This window comes from Oscarella lobularis, chromosome 12, assembly GCF_947507565.1.
Source record: "Oscarella lobularis chromosome 12, ooOscLobu1.1, whole genome shotgun sequence".
NCBI lineage: Eukaryota > Metazoa > Porifera > Homoscleromorpha > Homosclerophorida > Oscarellidae > Oscarella > Oscarella lobularis.
Window position 1 is genome coordinate 2,431,571 of NC_089186.1, and position 26,327 is coordinate 2,457,897.

At 45.5% G+C, this 26,327-nt stretch overlaps 9 protein-coding genes across 25 annotated transcripts; 6 read left to right on the top strand and 3 right to left on the bottom strand.

Moving 5' to 3' along the window:
* Positions 1–333: 333 nt before the first annotated feature.
* Positions 334–4,920, top strand: LOC136193626 (uncharacterized). Its single transcript, XM_065982546.1, has 9 exons — positions 334–1,691; positions 1,741–1,891; positions 1,941–2,144; positions 2,187–2,452; positions 2,503–2,869; positions 2,921–3,196; positions 3,245–3,634; positions 3,687–3,833; positions 3,891–4,920. The coding sequence occupies exons 1-9, from the start codon at positions 334–336 to the stop codon at positions 4,887–4,889; spliced, it is 4,158 nt and encodes a 1,385-aa protein (XP_065838618.1). The 3' UTR covers positions 4,890–4,920.
* Positions 4,921–5,186: 266 nt separating this feature from the next.
* LOC136193627 (uncharacterized) lies at positions 5,187–10,183 on the top strand. Its single transcript, XM_065982547.1, has 9 exons — positions 5,187–6,868; positions 6,924–7,074; positions 7,124–7,327; positions 7,381–7,643; positions 7,696–8,062; positions 8,119–8,394; positions 8,443–8,820; positions 8,883–9,029; positions 9,078–10,183. Exons 1-9 carry the CDS (start codon positions 5,508–5,510, stop codon positions 10,077–10,079), a joined length of 4,149 nt encoding a protein of 1,382 aa, XP_065838619.1. The 5' UTR covers positions 5,187–5,507; the 3' UTR covers positions 10,080–10,183.
* Positions 10,184–10,454: 271 nt separating this feature from the next.
* On the top strand, positions 10,455–15,065 carry LOC136193628 (uncharacterized). The gene is made up of 9 exons (XM_065982548.1): positions 10,455–11,820; positions 11,868–12,018; positions 12,075–12,278; positions 12,323–12,585; positions 12,638–13,004; positions 13,058–13,333; positions 13,382–13,771; positions 13,824–13,970; positions 14,036–15,065. Exons 1-9 carry the CDS (start codon positions 10,475–10,477, stop codon positions 15,032–15,034), a joined length of 4,143 nt encoding a protein of 1,380 aa, XP_065838620.1. The 5' UTR covers positions 10,455–10,474; the 3' UTR covers positions 15,035–15,065.
* Positions 15,066–15,189: 124 nt separating this feature from the next.
* On the top strand, positions 15,190–17,994 carry LOC136193629 (heat shock cognate 71 kDa protein-like). Its single transcript, XM_065982549.1, has 7 exons — positions 15,190–15,464; positions 15,518–15,666; positions 15,784–16,552; positions 16,601–16,803; positions 17,078–17,404; positions 17,459–17,563; positions 17,619–17,994. Exons 1-7 carry the CDS (start codon positions 15,254–15,256, stop codon positions 17,850–17,852), a joined length of 1,998 nt encoding a protein of 665 aa, XP_065838621.1. The 5' UTR covers positions 15,190–15,253; the 3' UTR covers positions 17,853–17,994.
* On the bottom strand, positions 17,908–19,120 carry LOC136193644 (coatomer subunit zeta-1-like). 15 transcript variants are annotated; one of them, XM_065982579.1, is made up of 8 exons: positions 18,831–19,116; positions 18,739–18,783; positions 18,583–18,681; positions 18,448–18,503; positions 18,317–18,393; positions 18,212–18,263; positions 18,110–18,160; positions 17,910–18,063 (listed from the first exon to the last, which is right to left on the bottom strand). In XM_065982579.1, exons 2-8 carry the CDS (start codon positions 18,779–18,781, stop codon positions 18,016–18,018), a joined length of 426 nt encoding a protein of 141 aa, XP_065838651.1. In that variant the 5' UTR covers positions 18,782–18,783; positions 18,831–19,116; the 3' UTR covers positions 17,910–18,015. The 15 variants fall into 15 exon arrangements, with proteins under 15 accessions (XP_065838642.1, XP_065838645.1, XP_065838648.1 ...); XM_065982580.1 differs by having other exon boundaries at positions 18,739–18,762; positions 18,831–19,115; XM_065982582.1 differs by having other exon boundaries at positions 17,911–18,063; positions 18,583–18,657; positions 18,739–18,762; positions 18,831–19,114.
* LOC136193630 (heat shock cognate 71 kDa protein-like) lies at positions 18,161–22,075 on the top strand. 2 transcript variants are annotated; one of them, XM_065982550.1, is made up of 8 exons: positions 18,161–18,279; positions 18,437–18,990; positions 19,043–19,191; positions 19,374–20,142; positions 20,190–20,392; positions 20,802–21,128; positions 21,173–21,223; positions 21,280–22,075. In XM_065982550.1, the coding sequence occupies exons 2-8, from the start codon at positions 18,780–18,782 to the stop codon at positions 21,430–21,432; spliced, it is 1,863 nt and encodes a 620-aa protein (XP_065838622.1). In that variant the 5' UTR covers positions 18,161–18,279; positions 18,437–18,779; the 3' UTR covers positions 21,433–22,075. The 2 variants fall into 2 exon arrangements, with proteins under 2 accessions (XP_065838622.1, XP_065838623.1); XM_065982551.1 differs by having other exon boundaries at positions 21,180–21,223.
* Positions 21,526–22,605, bottom strand: LOC136193642 (coatomer subunit zeta-1-like). 2 transcript variants are annotated; one of them, XM_065982568.1, is made up of 9 exons: positions 22,570–22,605; positions 22,455–22,523; positions 22,321–22,402; positions 22,175–22,266; positions 22,064–22,119; positions 21,933–22,010; positions 21,820–21,871; positions 21,718–21,768; positions 21,526–21,672 (listed from the first exon to the last, which is right to left on the bottom strand). In XM_065982568.1, exons 1-9 carry the CDS (start codon positions 22,585–22,587, stop codon positions 21,625–21,627), a joined length of 546 nt encoding a protein of 181 aa, XP_065838640.1. In that variant the 5' UTR covers positions 22,588–22,605; the 3' UTR covers positions 21,526–21,624. The 2 variants fall into 2 exon arrangements, with proteins under 2 accessions (XP_065838640.1, XP_065838639.1); XM_065982567.1 differs by having other exon boundaries at positions 21,526–21,768.
* On the top strand, positions 22,596–24,313 carry LOC136193639 (GDP-fucose protein O-fucosyltransferase 2-like). The gene is made up of 5 exons (XM_065982565.1): positions 22,596–23,050; positions 23,103–23,323; positions 23,381–23,447; positions 23,508–23,763; positions 23,811–24,313. The coding sequence occupies exons 1-5, from the start codon at positions 22,628–22,630 to the stop codon at positions 24,119–24,121; spliced, it is 1,278 nt and encodes a 425-aa protein (XP_065838637.1). The 5' UTR covers positions 22,596–22,627; the 3' UTR covers positions 24,122–24,313.
* On the bottom strand, positions 24,155–26,312 carry LOC136193634 (TRAF3-interacting protein 1-like). Its single transcript, XM_065982558.1, has 11 exons — positions 26,147–26,312; positions 26,028–26,096; positions 25,926–25,974; positions 25,468–25,850; positions 25,228–25,418; positions 25,071–25,175; positions 24,856–25,025; positions 24,681–24,808; positions 24,457–24,620; positions 24,335–24,404; positions 24,155–24,285 (listed from the first exon to the last, which is right to left on the bottom strand). Exons 1-11 carry the CDS (start codon positions 26,267–26,269, stop codon positions 24,187–24,189), a joined length of 1,551 nt encoding a protein of 516 aa, XP_065838630.1. The 5' UTR covers positions 26,270–26,312; the 3' UTR covers positions 24,155–24,186.
* Positions 26,313–26,327: the final 15 nt, after the last annotated feature.

Below are 26,327 nucleotides of genomic sequence, written 5' to 3' on the forward strand. Positions count from 1 at the left end.
GTATTCTGGGGAATTTATTCGTTTTCGCTGGTCTCAATTAATAATGAAAAGTGCGCCGTTCTTATAGAAATTATCTTCTGGTGGCCCTATGCCTATCTTGGCCTCTATGGGATCTATAAAAGCTCTACAGTTGTATGCCTTGGTTGAAAAGAAAATGTGGTCATTCTGTAGTCTATATAGCACTAAAGAAGAAAAATCGTCTTCAAGACAGGATACTGAAAGCGAAACTTTGTTTTGAGATCCTCTTCTTGCTTACGATCGATTGACAACTCAGATAACTCTTTTCCATAGCTTCTTATCCGGGCATGCCGAAGGTCACGCGAGCGACTTTCGATGAGGAAGTTCTACGGGTTTCTCGGCCTATTGTATTGCATCTCGCGTTCGTACGGCATCTCCTACAACTGCTCGAACGCTTGCGCCACGGCGAACACGTGGTACATCGCCGTAAACGAGTCTTCGAGCGATTACGGAAGCGCGTGCCGATACGACAATCTCGATGCGGCTCTCAATCGACTTCAGAACAACCACTGCAATGCCTTCTTCCTCAAACACATATCGATTCTCTTGGAACCAGGCGTTCATCGAGTCGAAAACCGTTATAACATTTCGTCCTATTCGAATATGACCTTCTCTTCGGCGAACGGAAAGAGAAACGCCACCGTTTGCGTTCTCAATCGAATCCTGTTCGTTCGTCTAACGAATTTGTCTTTCGATGATTTGACATTTAATCTCACTGGGAGCCGTTATAGATCGCCTTTCTTACGTAGCGATAATCCGACGGATCTGGAGCAACTGGGAATAATGACATTTGTCGGTTGCCGAAAAGTGAAGTTCGATAACTGCAAGGTCTTGTTTACATTGACGTTACACAATCTGTTCTTTCTTACGTCAATTCAAGTAGTCGTTTCTCGTTGTCATTTCATCTACACGGTTCCACCGACTTTGGAGGACTATAGTAGAGGAGACAAATACGGCTCTTGGGGTTTGCTTTTCTTAGCGTCTCCCGATGGGACGGGTGCAGCAGCTCCGTGCGAAAATTGCTTTCGAATGTCAAGCACCGTTTTTAAGAACGCGACCGATGTTTCTTTCTATGGCTACAGCGACATAGCGAGAAACGAGCACAATTCTTTGCAGACTCGATATTTACTTGGCATTGCTCTGAGTAACGTCAGGAACGTGACCGCGGAGATAAGAGATACGAATGTGACTGGTATGGTATTTGGCTATGCCACGCCGTTTCTAGTAGAAGTAATCAACGAGACAAGTCATAGTGCGATAATATTGGACGGAATGTATATCAGCGATAACAAATGCTTCAGTGGATGTGGCATGGTTATTCTCTTCTTTAACGGTTGTCACGACAATTTTGTCTACGTCAGAAACAGTTGTTTTCTAAATAATACCGCCGTTCTCGAAGGGGGTGCCGTCTTGGTTTTGTACGAGAAGAATAAGGAGGAGAATGTGGCGTATTTTCAGAATACGAGTTTTGAAGAAAATAATGCTGTTCAGTATTTTGGAGCGGGGAGTGCCGTTATGATTTATTCGGATGCCGGCTACGGTCCGGGAAATAGCGATCATCCGTACGATTTGCCGCCAAAAGTGATATTCGAAGACTGCAAATTCGAGAGAAATAACGCCAATAGTGCAGCGGTCTTCTCCAAAGAAGCGAACGTCATTTTCAACGGAACGGAGTAAAAAAACCAGTTTTCAATTAAATTAAACAATTTGATATAATTTTAGGACACATTTTGACAAAAACCGAGGCGGTGCCGTCGAGTCGGCGAGTTCAAGTATAACAATCTCCGGCGAAGCGCGATTTCATAACAATAGCGGTTGCTCATTTGGCTGCGCACTCAACCTTCGTTTATTCAGCCACGCCAATTTTATAAACGTGAGTGTTCAGTGACCACGAAATGCGTATACTCTTAGTGTTTATTCAGGTGGATCACATTCACTTTATAAATAATAGTGCCAGCGTGCACGGCGGAGCAATATTCGCCGATTTGACGACGTCGTCCGAAACGTACGTTGCCTTGATCAACTTTCAATCGCATCTCGACACGGGCGGAAAGTGTTTCATAACGGGCGACTCTCATCTCCATTACGACTATGCCACGTCGCCAATCTTCAACAAAACGTCACAGGTATGACGTCACTCAAAAACGCTCATATATTTTTCTTTATAGATTCATTTTTATAATAATACTGCTTCGGTTTCGGGTAATGACATTTATGCGTCGACGCTCTATCTATGCAGTGTCAGTCAAGTGTCGACGTCGATATCGCGATCTCGTCGGCTCTTTCCCATCAGCACGGCCGTCGCGTCGATATTCTTTTCCAAAGCGACGTGCGACTGCTTCAAGGACGTCGACAACGTGCGCTTTCATTTTAGAGATGGAGAGTGCACGAGAAATAACGTCGCAAAGCGAATCAACAGCCTCAAGAACAACACGTAGAATATCTAAGGTATATAGCCTAAGGTTATTGATTCTATTTCTATAGGGGTGGCTTTGATTCGTCCCTAAACGCATCGTCGCTTTTCGATCGGATGAACGAGACGTTGGAGTGCACGTTCGACAATTTGATTGCGCGTGGAGGCGGTCGAGGAGCGGCGTTCCAACGCGACGTCGTCTCGCACTTCGTACACGATCGCTGGGTTCCCTTTGGATCGTGTTTATACGGAAGTTCGCGACGATTAGCGAACTCGCGATTCAAGGACTATCCCGCTTTGCATTACACGTCCGACTGCTCGGCTTCCGTGCAGCCGTTCGATATCACTTTATATCCGGCGCCTGGGGAGAGATTCGCTCTCTATTTAGATCCGAGAGATGAGTTAGATAGGACGGGCCCCGTTCAAGCATCAATGCAGGTTTAATTAATTAATTAATTTAAAATTACGTTTGTTTAATTTTTTTCTAAGGTTTTACCTCCGGTTGATTTGTATACTGTAGATGAATTGCCGTCTGCTCTTTTGCGCCAACGGTTGACTGAGTACGGTTGGGATACCTTGTATTATTTTGATGCTAGCGAGCCAATTAATGGGCTTTCACTTGCTGGTCCGGTTGGAGCGAAGGGCTCTCTCTACGTTAAATGGCATTCGATTTTTCGAGGTAGTGAGTGCGCTTTGTTCATTGACTTCGAACTAGCTCCGTGTCAAATTGGCTACGAGTTTCCAAAAGACAGCAGCTCCTCAGAAGTGAGACACCTGTCTTTGATTAAATAATTAAATACGTATGTTACGTAGGCTGCTGAACACATAAAACAATCAAAATCGACGATTAAAAGATTGGAGAGTTATTTGACCGGTAATTTCGTTTGTCATTGCGCGAATCTAAGTCACGTCGATTGCGGAACGGATGGTCGAGAATTGAATGTTCTGGATGCTGTATGGGTGGGATCGCTCGAACCCGACGACTTCGCAAACGTTTCTATTATCGATCCGTTGAAGACGAATGGAAGTGACGCAAAAAGAAAATTCGGCTCGCACTTCTGTACGGAAAACTGCCACGAGAATTCGTTGGAAACAGTTTATGAGTACAATTATTCTCATCCGAAGGCGCACTGTATGGAAAATTACACGGGAGTTCTCTGCGGTCGCTGTGAGAGGGGAAAATCGTTGACACTCGTAGCACAAGTAAGATTGGTACCTCCATATGTTCAGTAGAGTAGAAATAGGACTTCTATAGAAATGTATTGAGTGCAAGGACTGGCAAAAGCAGTTGGCCATAACGATTGTCGTGACGTTTATAACTGCAACGCTTTACGTAAGTTTGAGCATGGTTTTTCGAATTGTGGCGAGCTCCGTCTTCGCCTCTTGGCTCTTCTATGCTCAGGTACACTGGTATATAGGACAGGGATACGTGCACGCTGTATGCCTTAGTTCTATATAGGTTGTTCGACTATTTGTTCGACCACAATCATTTAACTATTTTGGATTTCATTTGACTGTTTATTCTACGGGATTTTGCGTCGCCGAAGAATTGTCGCCGCTCGAACGACTCGCTTTCATTGCCGGCTTGCAGACGATCTTTTTTCTTCTACTCTTCGTTATCTTTCTGATGGCGCGTTGCAGTCGAACGATGGCCCAGTACATTAAAATGTCAAAAGTTCTCGACACGTTTCTCATCGTTCTCGCCTACGTCTACGTTCCCATCGCGGAATTCGCTTTCTCGGCGATTAGCTGCACGGTTTTCATTGCTAACGAAATTCGAGTTTTGGCCGATCCTACGCTAAAGTGTTTCGACTCGGAACACACTCCTTTCGCCGTTGCCGGCATCGTCCTTCTACTCACCTTCGTCATTCCGGCGCCGATACTATTTCTCGTCTATTTGAAACACCCCAAGTTGGAGAAGAAGCCGTTTGCTCGTCGCCTGAGAAAAGCCTGCGCTCATCAGTACAGAAAGGGAACAGAGTGGTGGATCAGTCTCACGTATGTCAAACGATTCGTCTTGGTTCTTTTCTCGACAACGGCGGCTGTGTCCGTCACCGCTCGTCTACTTTTCTTGGCTTTCATTTCCCTAGGAATGATTTTTCTGCAGTGGTTTGGGAAGCCGTATAAGAAGAAGTATTCGAATTTATACGAAATGGGCGTCTTGGTGAATTTGTTTTTGTTTGCCGGGCTAAATGTCAACAATCCGGAAGCAATTGGTTCCGAAGATGCTGCCCACGTTTTTCTTATTGTTCTGCTGAACGTTGTTTTCTGGTGGCCGTATGCTCTCTGGATTGTATATGGTTGGTATAGATTTTCTGTTAAAGTTCGAATTTGGCTGGGAAGAAAAGCTGCTTCTGATAAAGAGACGTCGCAGAACTCGTCTTCTGCAAAGAAGGATGAAGAAGCAGTTCGAAAACTGTTAGAAAATCTTCGCGATCCTCTTCTTGAGGCTGACTAATTTTATAAATAAGCTGCAGTGACGTGTTAAATACGGGACGGATCAAGTCAGTCATCAGTGCATCGCCGAAACGAAATCATCGCGAACGATCAAGGAAATCGAACGACGCCGTCCTACGTCGCGTTTACGGACACCGAACGCTTGATCGGCGATGCGGCGAAGAGCCAAGTCGCTCTCAACCCCAACAACACGGTCTTCGGTAGGTTTTCGCACGAGGAGAGGTCCACCATGGGAGCGCGCGCTTCTTTTAAACGCTCATCGGTCGACGATTCGGCGAATCGTCCGTCCAATCGGACATGAAGCACTGGCCGTTCAAAATCGCCGGAAAATCGAAGATTCAGGTCGAATACAAAGCGGAACCGAAGTGAAGACATTTTTCGCCGAAGAGGCAAAAGCGTGGGCGCGGCATAAAAATGAGCAACACATTCTTTGATGACTATTTGCGGGGGCGTGGCATAAAAAAGGAGCAACATTCTCATGATGATAAAATCTCATAACCTTTTGCGGGGGCCTGGCATAAAAAATGAGCAACATTTTCTCTGATAAAGGTCTCGTCTAGAATTTCTATTGATTTAGCTTTTTATCCGGGTATGCCCGAGGTCACACGAGCGACTTTCGATGAGGAGATTCGGCGTCTTCTACGGGTTCCTCGGCCTATTGTACGGCTTCTCGCGTTCGTACGGCATCTCCTACAACTGCTCGAACGCCTGCGCCACGGCGAACACGTGGTACATCGCCGTAAACGAGTCTTCGAGCGATTTCTCACCAAACGGAAGCGCGTGCCGATACGACAATCTCGAGGCGGCTCTCAATCGACTTCACAACAACTACTGCAACGCCTTCGCCCTCAAACACATATCGATTCTCTTGGAACCAGGCGTTCATCGAGTCGAAAACCATTATCACATTTCGTTCTATTCGAATGTGACCTTCTCTTCGGCGGCGGCGAACGAAAACGCCACCGTTTGCATTCTAAGTCGAATTCTATTCGTTCGTCTAACGAATTTATCTTTCGTTAATTTGACACTTGTTCTCACTGAGAGCCCGTATAGGCCTACGTCAATAAGAAAGGATTATTTGAACGGTCTGGAGCAACTAGGAATAATGACTTTCGTTGGCTGCAGAAACGTTAAATTGGATAACTGCACGGTCAATTTCTCAATGGCGTCATATAACATATTCTTTCTTACTTCATTTCAAGTAACCGTTTCTCATTGTCATTTCTTCTATACAATTCCGCCGACTTTGGATGTCTTTAACGAAAGGGCGGGAAATGGTTCGTGGGGCTTGCTTTTCTTTTATTCGTCTCCCAATCCTTGCAAAAATTGTTTTCAAATGTCTAGCACCTCTTTTGAATCCGCAGCCAATGCTTCGTTTTACGGCTACGACAACATAGCGAGAAACGAGCACAATCCTTTGCAGACTCGATATTTATTTGGCGTCGTACTGAGCAACACCAGTGACGTGATTGTGGAGATAAGAGATACGAGTGTGACTGGTATGGTGTTTGGCTTTGCCATACCGTTGCTCATAGAAGCAATTAACGAGACACGTAATAGTAGGATAACGTTGGACGGAATGCACATCCATGACAATAAATGCTTCAGTGGATGTGGCATGTTGATTTTCTTCTTTGACCGTTGTCACGACAATTTTGTCTACGTCAGAAACAGTTGTTTTCGAAAGAATACTGCCGTTCTCGAAGGGGGCGCCGTCTTGGTTGTGTATGAAAAGAATAAGGAGGAGAATGTCGCGTATTTTGGAAATACGACTTTTGAAGAAAATAATGCTTTTCAGTATTTTGGCGCCGGGAGTGCCGTCATGATTTATTCGGATGCCGGCTACGGTCCGGGAAATACCGATCATCCGTACGATTTGCCGCCAAAAGTGATATTCGAAGACTGCAAATTCGAGAGGAATAACGCCAATAGTGCAGCGGTCTTCTCCAAAGAAGCGAACGTCATTTTCAACGGAACAGGGTCAGACGACGAAAAAAACAGGTTTCAATTAATTAAACGTTTGATACAATTTTAGGACACGTTTTGAGGAAAACCGAGGTGGTGCCGTCAAGTCGGCGAGTTCGAACATCACAATCTCCGGCGAAGCGAAATTTCTAAACAATAGCGGTTGCTCATTCGGTTGCGCACTCGACCTTCGTTTATTCAGCCACGCCAATTTTATAAACGTGAGCGTTCAGTGACCACGAGATGTGTATACTCTTAGTGTTTATTCAGGTGGATCACATTCACTTTATAAATAATAGTGCTAGCGTGCACGGCGGCGCGATATTCGCCGATTTGACGACGTCATCCGAAACGTACGTCGATTTGATTAACTCCGAATCGCTTCTCGACACGGGCGGAAAGTGTTTCATAACGGGCGACGATCGTCTTCATTACGACTTCGCCACGTCGCCAATCTTCATCGAAACGTCACAGGTACGACGTCACTCAAGAAAAAAACGCCCATATATATATTTTTTTCTTTATAGATTTATTTTTATAATAACAAGGCTTCGATTTCCGGTAATGACGTGTTCGCGTCGACGCTCTATCTTTGCAACGACAGTCAAGTGTCGGCGATTCCGAAATCGCGTTCGCACTTTCCCATCAGCACGGCCGTCGCGTCGATATTCTTTTTCAAAGCGACGTGCGACTGCTTCAAGGACGTCGACAACGTGCGCTTTCATTTTAGAGATGGAGAGTGCACAAGAAAGAACGTCGCAAAGCGAATCAACAGCCTCAAGAACAACACGTAGAATATCTAAGGTATATATAGTCTAAGATAATCGATTCAATTTCTATAGGGGTGACTTTGATTCGTCCCTAAACGCATCGTCGCTTTTCGATCGAATGAACGAGACGTTGGAGTGCACTGTCGACAATTTGATTGCGCTTGGAGGCGGTCGAGGAGCGGCGTTCCAACGCGACGTCGTCTCGCACTTCGTACACGATCGTTGGGTTCCCTTTGGATCGTGTTTATACGGAAGTTCGCGTCGATTAGCGAACTCGCGATTCAAGGACTATCCCGCTTTGCATTACACGTCCGACTGCTCGGTTTCCGTGCAGCCGTTCGATATCACTTTATATCCGGCGCCTGGGGAGAGATTCGCTCTCTATTTAGATCCGAGAGATGAGTTAGATAGGACGGGTCCCGTTCAAGCATCAATGCAGGTTCAATTAATTAATTAATTAATTTAAAAATTACGTTTGTTTAATTTTTTTCTAAGGTTTTACCTCCGATTGATTTGTATACTGTGGATGAATTGCCGCCTGCTCTTTTGCGTCAAGGGTTGACTGAGTACGGTTGGGATACCTTGTATTATTTTGATGCTAGTGAGCCGATTAATGGGCTTTCGCTTGCTGGCCCCGTTGGAGCGAAGGGCTCTCTCTACGTTAATTGGCATTCGATTTTTCGAGGTAGTGAGTGCGCTTTGTTCATTGACTTCGAACTAGCTCCGTGTCAAATTGGCTACGAGTTTCCAAAGGACAGCGACTCCGCAAAAGTGAGACACATGCCTTTGATTAAATAATTAAATACGTATGTTGCCTAGGCTGTTGAACACATAAAACAATCAAAATCGACGATTAAAAGACTAGGGACTTATTTAGCCGGTAATTTCGTCTGTCAATGCGCGAATCTTAGTCACGTCGAATGCGGAACGGATAGTCGAGAATTGAATGTTCTTGATACTGTATGGGTGGGATCGCTCGAACCCGACGACTTCGCCAACGTTTCTCTTATCGAAACATCGAATAAAACGAGTAGAAAATTTGGATCTCATTACTGCACCGACAACTGCAACGAAAATTCGCTGGAAGCAATTTACAAGTACAACTATGCTAATCCGGAGGCGCACTGCTTGAAAGATTACACGGGAGTTCTCTGTGGTCGCTGTCAAAAGGGAAAATCATTGACGCTCGTAACGCAAGTATAAGATCTCTATATACCTATATATTATCAGTATAGAAGTAAGACCTTTTTTTCTTTTAGAAATGTATTGAGTGTGAGGGTTGGAAAAAGAAGTTGGCTATAACGATTGCCATAACGTCGGCAGTTGCCGCCTTTTCTGTGACTGTGAGCATGGTTTTTCGAACCGTCGCCAGTTCCATCGTCACCTCGTGGCTCTTCTATGCTCAGGTATACATATGATAGGATGCTGAATTCATCATTAGTTTTTCTCTATAGGTTGTTCGATTCTTTGTTCGGCCTCAATTTTTCAACATTTTCGCCTTTCAGTTGACTGTTTTTGCCACCGGTTTTTGCGTCGCCGAAGAGTTGACGCCACTCGAACGTCTCGCTCTCATTGCCGCCTTGCAAACGACGTTCTTTATTTTCATCGCGATCCTTTTTGCGATGGCGCGCTGCAGTCGAACGATCGCGCGCTACATCAAAATGTCCAAACTTCTCGACACGTTTCTCGTCGTTCTCGCCTACGTCTACGTTCCCGCCGCCGAATTCGCTTTCTCGTCGATCAGCTGCACGGTTTATATTTCCAATGAGATTCGAGTTATGGCCGATCCGACGATGCAGTGTTTCGACTCGGAACACTTTCCGTTCGCCGTCGCCGGCATCGTGCTTCTACTCGTCTTCATCATCCCAACGCCAATACTATTTCTCGTCTATCTAAAACATCCTAAATTGGAGAAGAAACCGTTTGCACGTCGTCTTCGAAAAGCCTGTGCTCATCAGTTCAGAGAGGGTAAAGAGTGGTGGATCACTTTGACTTACGTTAGACGATTCGTATTGGTTCTTTTTGCGACTATGGCTGCTGTGTCCATCACCACTCGTCTACTTTACTTGGCTCTCATTTCCCTAGGAATGATTTTGATGCAGTGGTTCGTGCAGCCGTATAAGAAGACCTATTCGAATTATTTCGAAATGGGCGTTTTGGTGAATTTGTTTTTGTTTGCCGGTTTGAATGTCAATGATCCGGAAGCGATTCAGCCGGAAGGCGGTGCTGCCTACAAAGTTCTTCTCGGTTTGCTCTACATTGTTTTTTGGTGGCCGTTTATTGTATCGTCGTTATATGGTTGGTATCGATTTTTTGTTAGAGTTCGAATTTGGCTGGGGAGAAAAGTCGTCTCCGATAAGGAGATGTCGCAGAAATCGTCTTCTTCAAAAGCAGACCAAGTAGCTCTTCAAAAACAGTTAGAAAATCTTCGCGATCCTCTTCTTACAGTCGACTAATCTTTTATATGCAATGATTCTTCTTCAGATTTTTATGCGTCCGTTTAAAAAGAATTATGCTAATTTATACGAGACGGGTATTCTGGGGAATTTATTCGTTTTCGCTGGTCTCAATTAATTAATGAAAAGTACGCCGTTCTTATGGAAATTATCTTCTGGTGGCCCTATGCCTTTCTTGGCCTCTATGGAATCTATAAAAGCTCTACAGTTGTATGCCTTGGTTGAAAAGAAAATGTGTTCATTCTGTAGTCTATATAGCACTAAAGAAGAAAAATCGCCAGGATACTGAAAGCGAAACTTTGTTTCGAGATCCTCTTCTTGCTTACGATCGTCTTTTTCTAGAATTTCCATAGCTTCTTATCCGGGTATGCCCAAGGTCACACGAGCGACTTTCGATGAGGAAAATCTACGGGTTTCTCGGCCTATTGTATTGCATCTCGCATTCGTACGGCATCTCCTACAACTGCTCGAACGCCTGCGCCACGGCGAACACGTGGTACGTCCACGGATCCGAGTCTTCGAGCGATTTCTCACCAAACGGAAACTCGTGCCGATACGACAATCTCGATGCGGTTCTCGATCGACTTCATCAGGGCTACTGCAACACCTTCTTCCTCAAACACATATCGATTCTTTTGGAACCAGGCAAGCATCTAGTCAAAGGCCATTATCACATTTTGTTCTATTCGAATGTGACCGTCTCTTCGGCGAATGAAAGCGCCGTCATTCGCGTTCGCGATCGAATTGCATTCGTTCGTCTAACGAATTTGTCTTTCGTGAATTTGACATTTGACCTCACTGAGAGCCCGTATAGGCCTACGTCAATAAGGAAAGATACTTTGAACGGTCAGGAGCAACTAGGAATAATGACTTTTGTTGGCTGCAGAAACGTTAAATTGGATAACTGCACGGTCAATTTCTCAATGGCGTCATATAACATATTCTTTCTTACTTCGTTTCAAGTAACCGTTTCTCATTGTCATTTCTTCTATACAATTCCGCCGACTTTGGAGGTCTTTAACGAAAGGGCGGGAAATGGTTCGTGGGGCTTGCTTTTCTTTTATTCGTCTCCCAATCCTTGCAAAAATTGTTTTCAAATGTCTAGCACCTCTTTTGAATCCGCAGCCAATGTTTCGTTTTACGGCTACGGCAACATAGCGAGAAACGAGCACAATCCTTTGCAGACTCGATATTTATTTGGCGTCGTACTGAGCAACACCAGTGACGTGATTGTGGAGATAAGAGATGTACAAGTGACTGGTATGGTGTTTGGCTTTGCCATACCGTTGCTCATAGAAGCAATTAACGAGACACGTAATAGTAGGATAACGTTGGACGGAATGCGCATCCGTGACAATAAATGCTTCAGTGGATGTGGCATGTTGATTTTCTTCTTTAACGGTTGTCACGACAATTTTGTCTACGTCAGAAACAGTGTTTTTCGAAAGAATACTGCCGTTCTCGAAGGGGGCGCCGTCTTGATTGTGTATGAAAAGAATAAGGAGGAGAACGTGGCGTATTTTGGAAATACGCGTTTTGAAGAAAATAATGCTTTTCAGTATTTTGGCGCCGGGAGTGCCGTCATGATTTATTCGGATGCCGGCTACGGTCCGGGAAATACCGATCATCCGTACGATTTGCCGCCGAAAGTGATATTCGAAGACTGCAAATTCGAGAGAAATAAGGCCAATAGTGCAGCCGTCTTCTCCAAAGAAGCGAACGTCATTTTCAACGGAACAAAGTAAAAAACCAAGTTTTAATTAAATTGAACGTTTGATATAATTTTAGGACACTTTTTGATGAGAACCGAGGCGGTGCCGTCGAGTCGGCGAGTTCGAACATCACAATTTCCGGCGAAGCGCGATTTCAAAACAATAGCGGTTGCTTGTTCGGCTGTGCACTCGACCTTCGTTTATTCAGCCACGCCAATTTTGTAAACGTGAGCGTTTTAGAGACTACAATGTATATTTTACTCTTAGTGTCGGTCTCTTTTAGGTGGATCACATTCACTTTATAAATAATAGTGCTAGCGTGAACGGCGGAGCGATATTCGCCGATTTGACGACGTCGTCGGAAACGTACGTCGATTTGATCAACTTCCAATCGCATCTCGACACGGGCGGAAACTGTTTCATAACGGGCGACTCTCATCTCCATTACGACTACGCCACGTCGCCAATCTTCAACGAAACGTCACAGGTATGACGTCACTCAAAAACGCTCATATATTTTTTTCTTTATAGATTCATTTTTATAATAATACTGCTTCGGTTTCGGGTAATGACGTGTACGCGTCGACGTTCTATCTATGCAACGTCAGTCAAGTGTCGTCGAGATCGCGATCTCGACGACTCTTTCCCATCAGCACGGCCGTCGCGTCGATATTCTTTTCCAAAGCGACGTGCGACTGCTTCAAGGACGTCGACAACGTGCGCTTTCATTTTAGAGATGGAGAGTGCACGAGAAATAACGTCGCAAAGCGAATCAACAGCCTCAAGAACAATACGTACGAATACGAACGTATTGTAGTCTAAGATAATCGATTTTCATTTCTATAGGGGTGGCTTTGATTCGTCTATAAACGCATCATCGCTTTTTGATCGAATGAACGAGACGTTGGAGTGCACTGTCGACAATTTGATTGCGCTTGGAGGCGGTCGAGGAGCGGCGTTCCAACGCGACGTAGTCTCGCACTTCGTACACGATCGTTGGGTTCCCTTTGGATCGTGTTTATACGGAAGTTCGCGACGATTAGCAAACTCGCGATTCAAGAACTATCTCGATTTGCGTTACACGTCTGACTGCTCGGTTTTTGTGCAGCCATTTGATATCACTTTGTATCCAGCTCCTGGGGAGAGATTCGCTCTCTATTTAGATCCGAGAGATGAGTTAGATAGGACGGGTCCCGTTCAAGCATCAATGCAGGTTTAATTAATTAATTAATTTAAAAATTACGTTTGTTTAATTTTTTTTCTAAGGTTTTACCTCCGGTTGATTTGTATGCTGTAGATGAGTTGCCGTCTGCTCTTTTGCGCCAACGGTTGACTGAGTACGGTTGGGATACCTTGTATTATTTTGATGCTAGCCAGCCAATTAATGGGCTTTCACTTGCTGGTCCGGTTGGAGCGAAGGGCTCTCTCTACGTTAAATGGCATTCGATTTTTCGAGGTAGCGAGTGCACTTTGTCCATTGACTTCGAACTAGCTCCGTGTCATATTGGCTACGAGTTTCCAAAAGACAGCAGCTCCTCAGAAGTGAGACACCTGTCTTTGATTAAATAATTAAATACGTATGTTACGTAGGCTGCTGAACACATAAAACAATCAAAATCGACGATTAAAAGATTGGAGAGTTATTTGACCGGTAATTTCGTTTGTCATTGCGCGAATCTAAGTCACGTCGATTGCGGAACGGATGGTCGAGAATTGAATGTTCTGGATGCTGTATGGGTGGGATCGCTCGAACCCGACGACTTCGCAAACGTTTCTATTATCGATCCGTTGAAGACGAATGGAAGTGACGCAAAAAGAAAATTCGGCTCGCACTTCTGTACGGAAAACTGCCACGAGAATTCGTTGGAAACAGTTTATGAGTACAATTATTCTCATCCGAAGGCGCACTGTATGGAAAATTACACGGGAGTTCTCTGCGGTCGCTGTGAGAGGGGAAAATCGTTGACACTCGTAACACAAGTAAGATCGGTACCTCCATATGTTCAGTAGAGTAGAAATAGGACTTCTATAGAAATGTATTGAGTGCAAGGACTGGAAAAAGCAGTTGGCCATAACGATTGTCGTGACGTTTATAACTGCAACGCTTTACGTAAGTTTGAGCATGGTTTTTCGAATTGTGGCGAGCTCCATCTTCGCCTCTTGGCTCTTCTATGCTCAGGTACACTGGTATATAGGACAGGGATACGTGCACGCTGTATGCCTTAGTTTTTTTTTTCTATATAGGTTGTTCGACTATTTGTTCGACCACAATCGTTTAGCTATTTTGGATTTCATTTGACTGTTTATTCTACGGGATTTTGCGTCGCCGAAGAATTGTCGCCGCTCGAACGACTCGCTTTCATTGCCGGCTTGCAGACGATCTTTTTTCTTCTACTCTTCGTTATCTTTCTGATGGCGCGTTGCAGTCGAACGATGGCCCAGTACATTAAAATGTCAAAAGTTCTCGATACGTTTCTCATCGTTCTCGCCTACGTTTACGTTCCCATCGCGGAATTCGCTTTCTCGGCGATTAGCTGCACGGTTTTCATTGCTAACGAAATTCGAGTTTTGGCTGATCCTACGCTCAAGTGTTTCGACTCGGAACACACGCCTTTCGCCGTTGCCGGCATCGTTCTTCTACTCACCTTCGTCATTCCGGCGCCGATACTATTTCTCGTCTATTTGAAACACCCCAAGTTGGAGAAGAAGCCGTTTGCTCGTCGCCTGAGAAAAGCCTGCGCTCATCAGTACAGAAAGGGAACAGAGTGGTGGATCAGTCTCACGTATGTCAAACGATTCGTCTTGGTTCTTTTCTCGACAACGGCGGCTGTGTCCGTCACCGCTCGTCTACTTTTCTTGGCTTTCATTTCCCTAGGAATGATTTTTCTGCAGTGGTTTGGGAAGCCGTATAAGAAGAAGTATTCGAATTTATACGAAATGGGCGTCTTGGTGAATTTGTTTTTGTTTGCCGGGCTAAATGTCAACGATCCGGAAGCAATTGGTTCCGAAGATGCTGCCCACGTTGTTCTTATTGTTCTGCTGAACGTTGTTTTCTGGTGGCCGTACGCTGTCTGGATTGTATATGGTTGTTATAGATTTTCTGTTAGAGTTCGAATTTGGCTGGGGAGAAAAGCTGCTTCTGATAAAGAGACGTCGCAGAACTCGTCTTATGCAAAGAAGGATGAAGAAGCAGTTCAAAAACTGTTAGAAAATCTTCGCGATCCTCTTCTTGAGGTTGACTAATTTCTATAAATAAGCTGCAGTGACGTGTAAATACGGGACGCAATGTTTACGCACGTGATAGTGTTCCAGAAGCTTCCACTAGGAACCGCCTATGCCTAAATATGGTCTAACGAAATTAAAAGAACCTTCTCGAAGACAACTCGTGACGCACGTCCTCTCCACGTGGCTTCGCCTAAGATCAAGTCACCCTCGCTTCGTGCTACTGCATCGCCGAAAACCATGGCTAAAATATCGGGACCAGCGGTCGGCATCGATCTGGGCACGACCTACTCGTGCGTCGGCGTATTCCAGCACGGAAAAGTCGAAATCATCGCGAACGATCAAGGAAATCGAACGACGCCGTCCTACGTCGCATTTACGGACACCGAACGCCTGATCGGCGATGCGGCGAAAAGCCAAGTCGCTCTCAACCCGAACAACACGGTCTTCGGTAGGTTTTCGCCACGAGGAGAGGTTCCCCATGGGAGCGCGCGCTTCTTTTAGACGCGAAGCGTCTCATCGGTCGACGATTCGGCGAATCGTCCGTCCAATCGGACATGAAGCACTGGCCGTTCAAAGTCATCGAAGACGCCGGAAAACCGAAGATTCAGGTCGAATACAAAGCGGAAGTGAAGACATTTTTCGCCGAAGAGGTAAAAGCGTGGGCGCGGTGACCTGCGTGGGCGCGACATAAAAAATGAGCAACACATTCTCTGATGACCATTTGCGGGGGCGTGGCATAAAAACGAGCAACATATTCTCTGATAAAGGTCTCCTCCATGGTTCTGACGAAAATGAAAGAGACGGCGGAAGCGTACCTCGGCAAAACGGTCAACAATGCCGTCGTCACGGTACCCGCCTACTTCAACGACTCCCAACGTCAAGCGACGAAAGACGCCGGCGTAATTGCCGGTCTCAACGTCATGCGAATCATCAACGAACCCACGGCGGCGGCAATCGCCTACGGTCTCGATAAAAAATCCGACACGACTGAAAAAAATGTTCTCATATTCGATTTGGGCGGCGGAACGTTCGACGTGAGCGTTCTCGTCATCGAGGAGGGAATTTTCGAGGTGAAATCCACGGCCGGTGACACTCACTTGGGTGGCGAAGATTTTGACAATCGAATGGTTGAATTCTTCACGAAAGAATTCAAGAGAAAACACAAGAAAGATTTGACGACGAATAAGCGTTCGTTGCGTCGTTTGCGAACGGCGTGCGAGCGCGCTAAGCGCACGCTTTCTTCCAGCGCTCAAGCGTCCATCGAAATCGATTCTCTTTTCGAAGGAATTGACTTTTTTCATACGATCACGCGCGCGCGATTCGACGAGCTCAACGGCGATTTGTTTCGCTCGACTATGGAGCCCGTCGAGAAGGCGTTGCGCGATGCGAAATTGGCGAAAAATGAGATTCATGAAGTCGTTCTTGTTGGCGGATCGACGCGAATTCCGAAAATTCAGTCGCTACTTCGCGATTTTTTCAACGGGAAGGAGCTGAATAAGTCGATTAATCCTGATGAAGCCGTTGCCTATGGAGCCGGTAAATAATTAGAAATTATTTATATGGGATTTAGAGTCTTTTTTGTAGCTGTTCAAGCGGCTATTCTTGCTGGTGATAAGAGCGAGGAAGTGAAGGATTTGCTTCTTCTCGATGTTGCTCCCTTGTCTCTTGGCATTGAGACGGCTGGCGGCGTTTTCACCGTTCTCATCAAGAGAAACAGCACTATTCCAACGAAACAACAGCAGAAATTCACGACGTATTCCGACAATCAGCCGGGCGTACTCATCCAGGTATAAAATAGAATCAATGAGGATTGTTTTATGGGGCGTTTCCTTTGCATGGGAGGTGTTTGTTTACTTTAGACAAGTGCGACAATAATAACAAACAGTATCTCGTTCTGTAGGAGAGATACTTCTAATAGATTCCTTGATATTATACGGACATGTGCTCCTAACACTATCAATATCTCTACATATAGAGAACAATCTAATGAAAACACTATATCTCTGATAGAGAGAACAATCATAGAATGACACTCTCTTATATTTTGTTTTTTTTCTTTAGGTCTACGAGGGTGAGCGTAGTATGACGGCTCAGAATAATCTTCTAGGCAAATTCGAATTGACGGGGATTCCCCCTGCACCGCGCGGCGTTCCCCAAATCGAAGTCACGTTCGATATCGACGCAAACGGCATTCTCAACGTCTCCGCTGTCGACTCGAGCACGGGCAAAGAGAATAAGATTACGATTACAAACGACAAGGGACGATTGAGCAAGGAGGAAATCGAGCGAATGGTCTCCGAAGCGGAGAAATACAAGGAGGAAGACGAGAAGCAGAGGGATCGCGTCACAGCGAAGAATAACTTGGAGAGCTACGCTTATCAGATGAAGGTAAGATTTGAATAGCCTAGAGTGTACTTAGAGAATCACGTTACTTCGTATTAGAGCACCGTAGAGGATGACAAGCTCAAGGATAAGATCAGCGAAGACGATAAGAAGATCATAGTTGATAAATGCAAGGAAGTGACGGACTGGCTTGACCAGAATCAGGTAGAGTCTTAAGACAAACTTTACCCTTTCCCCACGCAACGAGACTCTATTCTAGACAGCAGAAAAGGACGAGTTTGATCATCAGCAGAAGGAACTTGAGAAAATCTGCATGCCTATTATGACGAAGCTTTATCAGCAAGCCGGTGGCGCTCCCGGTGGTGGAATGCCCGGTGGAATGCCCGGTGGAATGCCGGGAGGATTCCCTGGTGGTGCTCCTGGTGGAGGTGCCCCCAGTGGAGATGCGTCCGGAAGCGGAAGCGGTGGACCCACAATCGAAGAGGTTGATTAGTTTGATTAGGGGACCCCTCACAGCGTTTGAGAGTGGAGTTCTTCCTGTATGAGTCGAGCGCAGTGAGTTTTTTTTTTTCGTTGAGTGTCTTATTATTATTGTTATGCGCATGTGCATTCAAAAACAAGACAGACAAAAAGGAGTTTGTTGTGATTGGGTGTGTTTATCGTAGTAGAGACCACTTGAGCTGATCTTTGGCTGTTTGAAGCACCTGGGAGAGAAAATTCAGGTAAGGATATATGATTATGGGGTCTTACGTGTTTTCCTACTTGAGCTACAGATTGCTCGGACAGGGGAATGTCATCCAGCTGCAATACAAAGTAAACTTTCAATAGAAATCAAGTCCTTTTGATGCTTGCCTTCATAGCTGTTCTCTGAGTTATGGTATTGGGATCAGACTCAAGAACAATTCTTCACACAGACACAGGTATAGAAGACTGATACTATATCATTTCTCTGCTTACCCCTGGTCAACAATTTTGTCCTCGATAAGCATGATTCCGTCGAGATTGTCCAATAGGGCCGCTTTCTCCACATTTTTCTAATTAAAAATAACGCTCATTTTAACTAATTTTTTTTCGCAGATTAATATTACCGCAATAGCTGACTGATTGAATCGTAAAGACCAGTTAAAACATTCACGAGAATCGACTAAGGGAAAAGCGATGCTAAAATCAAAATCGTCGAAATTCTCGCTCTAACCCCCCTCGTTAATTTTCATTCGCCGAACCGATGAGTAAAAGAAGGGGACGACGTTGCTGCGATAGACGCACGTTATAACCTCCTTCGAACATGACGATTTCGGCTGGAAAGAACGCGCATGTCATGTCTAACGAAATCGAAGACAACTCGTGACGCACGTCACGTTCGTCTAAGATCAAGTCACCCTCGCTTCGTGCTACAGTCATCACTGCATCGCCGAAAACCATGGCTAAAATATCGGAACCAGCGGTCGGCATCGATCTGGGCACGACCTACTCGTGCGTCGGCGTATTCCAGCACGGAAAAGTCGAAATCATCGCGAACGATCAAGGAAATCGAACCACGCCGTCGTACGTCGCGTTTACGGACACCGAACGCCTGATCGGCGATGCGGCGAAGAGTCAAGTCGCTCGCAACCCCAACAACACGGTCTTCGGTAGGTTTTCGCACGAGAAGAGGCTTCCCAAGGGAGCGCGCGCTTCTTTTAGACGCGAAGCGTCTCATCGGTCGACGATTCAACGAATCGTCCGTCCAATCGGACATGAAACACTGGCCGTTCAGAATCGTCGAAGACGCCGGAAAACCGAAGATTCAGGTCGAATACAAAGCGGAAGTGAAGACATTTTTCGCCGAAGAGGTAAAAGCGTGGGCGCGGTGACCTGCGTGGGCGCGGCATAAAAAATGAGCAAGATAATAAAATCTTGATGATCTTTTGCGGGGGCGTGGCATAAAAAATGAGCAACATTCTCATGATAATAAAATCTCATAACCTTCTGCGGGGGCGTGGCATAAAAATGAGCAACACATTCTCTCATAAAGGTTTCCTCCATGGTTCTGACGAAAATGAAAGAGACGGCCGAAGCGTACCTCGGCAAAACGGTCAAAAACGCCGTCGTCACGGTACCCGCCTACTTCAACGATTCCCAACGTCAAGCGACGAAAGATGCCGGCAGAATTGCCGGTCTCAACGTCATGCGAATCATCAGCGAACCCACGGCGGCGGCAATCGCCTACGGTCTCGATAAAAAATCCGACACGACCGAAAAAATTGTTCTCATATTCGATTTGGGCGGCGGAATGTTCAACGTGAGCGTTCTCGTCATCGAAGAGGGAATTTTCGAGGTGAAATCCACGGCTGGTGACACTCACTTGGGCGGCGAAGATTTCGACAATCGAATGGTCGAATTCTTCACGGAAGAATTTGAGAGAAAATACAAGAAAGATTTGACGACGAATAAGCGTTCGTTGCGTCGTTTGCGAACGGCGTGCGAGCGCGCCAAGCGCACGCTTTCCTCCGGCGCTCAAGCGTCCATCGAAATCGATTCTCTCTTCGAGGGAATCGATTTTTTTCGCACGATCACGCGCGCGCGATTCGACGAGCTCAACGACGATTTGTTTCGCTCGACTATGGAGCCCGTCGAGAAAGCGTTGAGCGACGCGAAATTGGCGAAAAATGAGATTGATGAAGTCGTTCTTGTTGGCGGATCGACGCGAATTCCGAAAATTCAGTCGCTACTTCGCGATTTCTTCAACGGAAAGGAGCTGAATAAGTCGATTAATCCTGATGAAGCCGTTGCCTATGGGGCCGGTAGACAAAGAGCAATGATTTAATGAGGGTTCCTATTTGTTTTGTAGCTGTTCAAGCGGCTATTCTTGCTGGTGACAAGAGCGAGGAAGTGAAGGATTTGCTTCTTCTCGACGTTGTTCCCTTTTCGCTTGGCATTGAGATGGTTGGCGGCGTTTTCAACGTTCTCATCAAGAGAAACAGCACGATTCCAACGAAACAGCATTATAATATCACGACGTACTCCGACAATCAGCCGGGCGTCCTCATTCAGGTACGAAAGACCGTTTCTCTATATGAAATACACACTTACTTGAGTGGGGCTTTATGGGGCGTTTCCTTTGCATGAGAGGTGTTTGTTTACTTTAGATAAGTGCGACAATAATAACACAGTATCTCGTTCTACAGGAGAGATACTTGTTACGTAGTATTTGAGAAAAGGACGGGAAAAACATCTTCAGATAGTAGTGAAAACCTTGACAATATCACATAGCTCCTAACATAGAGGACACTATAGACTATAGTAGTAGGAACCTGACAATATCATATGCTTATACTTGTACTCCTAACACTAGAGAACAATCAAAGAAGTCTCTATAGGCTAGAATCAATATCTCTACATATAGAGAACAATTGCAGGGTGACACTATCTATTATTCTTTCTTTCTTTGTTTCTTCTTTAGGTCTACGAGGGTGAGCGTAGTATGGCGGCTCAGAATAATCTTCTAGGCGAATTCGAATTGACGGGAATTCCCCCTGCACAACGCGGCGTTCCCCAAATCGAAGTCACGTTCGATATCGACGCAAACGGCATTCTCAACGTCTCCGCTGTCGACTCGAGCACGGGCAAAGAGAATAAGATTACGATTACAAACGACAAGGGACGATTGAGCAAGGAGGAAATCGAGCGAATGGTCGCCGAAGCGGAGAAATACGAGGAGGAAGACGAGAAGCAGAGGGATCGCGTCACAGCGAAGAATAACTTGGAGACCTACGTCTATGAGATGAAGGTAAGATTAGAATAGCCTAGAGGATACTTAGAGAATCGCATTAGAGCATAGTGGATAAATGCAAGGAAGTCACGGACTGGCTTGACCAGAATCAGGTAGAGTCTTAAGACAAAGTCTCCCTCCATCCCCACGCGACGAGACTCTATTCTAGACAGCGGAAAAGAACGAGTTCGATCATCAGCAGAAGGAACTCGAGAAAATCTGCATGGCTGTTATGACGAAGCTCTATCAGCAAGCCGGTGGCGCTCCCGGTGGTGGAATGCCCGGTGGAATGCCAGGAGGTGGTGCTCCCTGGTGGAGGTGATGCATCCGGAAGCGGAAGCGGTGGATCCACGATTGATTGAAAAAAAAAGGTTTGTTTCCTCGTAGCGTTTTTGAAATGAGCGCACTGCAGCAGTCAAGTTTTTTCGTCGAGTGTCTTATTATTATTATTGTTATGTGCATGTGCATCCGAAAACAGGACAGACAAAAAGGAGTTTGTTGCGATTGGGTATGTTTATCGTAGTAGAGACCACTTGAGCTGATCTTTGGCTGTTTGAAGCACCTGGGGGAGAAAATTCAGGTAAGGATATATGATTATGGGACTTACGTGTTTTCCTACTTGAGCTACAGATTGCTCGGAGAGGGGGATGTCATCCAGCTGCAATACAAGGTAAACTTTCAATAGAAATCAAGTCCTTTTGATGCTTGCCTTCATAGCTGTTCTCTGAGTTATGGTATTGGGATCAGACTCGAGAACAATTCTTCACACAGACACAGGTATAGAAGACTGATACTATATCATTTCTCTCTCTCTCTGCTTACCCCTGGTCAACAATTTCGTCCACGATAAGCATGATTCCGTCGAGATTGTCCAATAGGGCCGCTTTCTCCACATTTTTTCTAATTAAAATAACGTTAATTTTAAACCAATTTTTTCCGCAGATTAATATTACCGCAATAACTGACTGATGGAATCGTAAAGACCACTTAAAACATTTACGAGAATCAACTAAGGGAAAAAAAGGAATCCTACTAAAATCGTCGAAATTCTCGCTCTAACCCACCTCGTTTTCATTCGCCGAACCGATGACGTAAAAGAAGAGGTCGACGTTGCTGCGATAGACGCACGTTACCCCCTCGAACATGACGATTTCGGCTGGAAAGAACGCGCGTTCTTTTCTTCTCCGTTTACTCGTCTATGCTTTGGTACCGTTCGCTCGTTGGGTCTTCTGAAAGACGTTCTTTTCGAATTCTTTCTGTTCTTTAGCGCTGGGCCACGTCTGGTCGTAGTACTGGCGAGAAAAAGATCGTTTCCTGCGAGAGGACCCGTATGCGAAGAAGAACCTTCGATAGAATGCGCTCCCCGTCGTTGTCGAGGATCATAATCGCTTTGACCGTGTACATGGAAGGCTCCTAAATGGATTCGCAACGCAGGCGTTCGATCAGAAGTCGTTTTTACCAAAGAAGAAGACGCCATTCTATTCGCATCCGGGTCGGTAAGAAACCCGGACCAAAAAATGCTCGAGTTCAAAAAGAAGCGACTTTCCCTTCTTTCCGCGTGCTTTCTCCTCGCTCTCGCGGTCGCATTAGACGACATAATAGACGATCCGTCTCTAAAAGTAGCCGCGGCAACTCCAAACACGCGCAAAAGCTTCTTTTTGTACGCAGTAAATCGAGGCGAAGGCTTCAACCTAAACCGAGACGTCTACATGCGCGCGGCACTCACCGTCCGACGTCTCGCACAGCTCGATTCGCATCGAACGAACTGGTTTCTCGTTCTCCCGCCCTGGCGTCGTCTCTATCATTGGAAATCGAATAATGTCGAGCAGAAAAATTTACCGTGGCGTAAGTTCTTCGATTTGGACGCGTTGTCGCGGTTTGTACCGGTGATCGAGTTCGAGGAATACGTAAGGGAGAAGGAGGGAAATTTTATAGATGAGGTATTATTCATATTTTGATAATTAATTAATTAGTAAATTTGGGTTTTTATAGATTATTTATCTTCAACATTGTCCTATTGTTGATGGGCGTTGGGATATTAAAATGGAAGTGAAGGAGTGCAAAGAGAGGATGAGATACACTCAAGATAGCGAGGGAATATGGAGAGGCCAATACGGGGTTTCAATAGAATTTGCAACGAGAAATTTCCACTGTGTATCTCTCCAAGGTCATCCATCAACTATAGCGGACTATGTAGCAAGAACGCAGCCAAGGTAATGGTAATGAGGTAAATATTTTTTATTTAATCTATTGGTCACGTGGGCGCGTAGATCTATTTTATTTGATCGCTTTGAGACGGTCGTTCACGAGAATCATTACGATAAAGAATGGTGGGATGTACGTAAGAAAATCTCTCCTGTTCTAATATTAATTAATTAATTTTTATATATTAATAAGGCTCGTCGTAGTATGGTGTATTCCGCTGTTTTAATTTCCGAAGCGCAGCGTTTTATTTTCGAGAATTTACCCCCAAAGAAATTGCACTCTGATTTGGGTTATCCCTATATGGCTGTTCACTTGAGAAGAGGGGACTATACTCTTCACAAGAGAAAGAACCTTCCATCCCTAGAGAGCGCAGCTAAGCAGATCAATAGAGCTCTAAAAGAAACAGGATTAGACGTAGTCTTCATAGCAACAGACGCTCTAGAAGAAGGTAAAGAAAATCCTCTTACATTTCAATATCTAAATCCTTTGTTTTAGAGATAAATGACGTACGTAAACGCGTTGACCACCGCGTGGTTTTATATCGTCCAAAGGAGGACGATTTAAAGCGATTTGGCGACGGAGGCGTGGCTATTATCGACCAATGGATTAGCGTCAACGCGCAACACTTCATCGGAACCGATCCATCAACATTTACCTTCAGAATCAATGAAGATCGATCCCTAAAGGGGTTCCCCCCTAAGAGCACATATAACGCGTTCTGTGGGGATGGCTATGAGGACAAGATTGGTGATGAGGAGGGCTGTCATCAGCCACATTCGTGGCCAGTCGTATCCATGGCAAAATAATTTTTATTTTTATTACATCTCCCCGCCCCCAAAAATCGTTTTCTCCCCCCCTTTCGAGTTCCGTTTTACGTCTGCCTAGAGCCTAACGCGACCGTATTTAACAACTTTCGTATCTGTTCGTCGTTTTGTACAAGCCTCGTTTTGACCCCGCGTATCAACTCAACCTGAAAACAGATACATAGAGACGTCTATCTCTTAGATAGTCGCGTTTACCTGATCCCCAATCTGTGAATCCAGCTCTTTTAGTTGATCTCGCAAGGGCTGGATTTCCGCGTCAGTAATTCTAGATTTTCACGAGGTGAATTTTCTAATAGTGTTTATATATTATGTCTTACTCTTCTTCTCTCTTTAGTGACTTTGCGTGTGTCGCGTTCTCCTTCTTCCACATGGCTAGTTCCTTGTGCATGCTATCAAGATCTTCCTGGATGTAGTCCATGGTTCGTCCGAGGGGATGAGCGCTGCTTGTTAGGCCTTGAATACTGGACACCAATCGTTCAATCTGATGGAGATAGGGACGTGGTATTGAGGGGGGAGTGGGGGGCGATTTTTTAGGCTCTACCTCTTTCTCAACTCGCTCTCTCTCCTTTCGCCAATGCGCTTCGGAAATAAGCGACTTTTCATCGGCGACTTGAGCGTCTCTCTCCGCGAATTTCTTCTGTGTATTTACGAGCGTATTTACGAGAGCACCTGGTGGGGATATTAGACTAAGAAAACAATACTTTCTCTCTATTTACCGTGGTCCTCTTCATCGTCATTCATAGGATTCAGTTCTTTGACTATGTCCGGTTGAGGAACGAAGGCTCCTTCATCAGCAACGTCATCATCGTCGTCGTCATTGCTCTCATCGCCGGCCTTGTCGTCGACGATGACCGGAGGCGCCGCACGTTCGCGACCCGAGCTTATTCTATAGGGAAAAAAGTGAGTTTTGTTTATATGGAATTAGTCTTACCTTAGGTCGTTATCTAGGGCTGGTTCTGCGGTGGTTTTCACGCGAGGCGGAGCTGGACGCGCGCTGCTGGGCCTCGCGACACGACTCACCGGCGCAGTAACAACACTAAAAATCAGAGAACTCGTAAAAAAAAAAAAGAAGAGGGGGTATCTCTTACGGTGTTTCCTCTATGAGGTGATCTTCTGTTGATTCTTGTGGCGGCGGTGGAGCGGGTTCCTCTGCGTCTGGAGCCGGTGGCGGCTCGCTCTTGCCACCCCGCGCGTCAGCGGATCGCGTTCTTGATCCCTTAGCGGATGATGGTCGGGGTAGACGCGTTGTCGACCCGGAAGCGCTGCCCTCATCGTCCAACTAAAAGAATCAATGATTTTGTGGAGGATTAATGATGTGTACATGGTACCTTTTCTTTTTCTGCTGCGTCTAGGACGCCGTTTTCGAGAGGCGGCTCTTTTTCAACTGGTTCGTCTTCTCTCTTCTTTTTCGCTTTATCTTTTCGTTTTTCCTTTTCTCTAGTCTCTTTTTTCGTCGTCGACTCCTTCTCTTTCTCCTTTCTACGTGACGATGACGATGATGAGGACTCTTTCTTTGATTTTTCGACGGCGGCTCCAAGTGCAGCGGGATCCGGTTTCTCGCCATTTAAAACTCGTTGTACGGCCTCTCGACTGTCCTTTTTCTGTAGCACAGCCGATGCCAAAATCTGAAGAAATTCATTCGTCTTTTCCGGCTCCTGACCGGCGACGACTTTGGACGGTCGACACGATACGGGACCACGGGTAACAAATACTAAAAAAATTCCAAAAAATTTTTCGAATGAACCCCTTATCTATTTATGGTAATGGGTTCGTTCTAAATGCTTACCTGTGACGTCAATGGCCTTCTGAAGAAATCTCATCTTGGTCTCTTTGTCCTTTTTTAGGAAGGAGTAGTCGTATACGGGGCTTCGTTCTTATGTCACTTTACCTTGACGTTTTGCGAATTGAGCTCTTCTCCTGAGTAGAGACCGTCGAGGAAGCCCGTGTTCTTCATTACCTAGTCGAGACGCGTACTCGAATGAGTTTTCGTGAGCGTGGGATGCTTACTTCGGTGAGAATGTCGTGGAGAAATCGAAAAGGCGGCTTTCCGAGCAGTTTTTCTGTTAGAGGCGGCCGCTTTATCAATCTCCCAAGCGTTTCGCGTGTCTTCTCGCTGATTTTCGGGTCCATACGAGTGAATCGAGCTCCTGTTTTCCCGGTTGGTATGATGATATGTTTGCGAGCATGC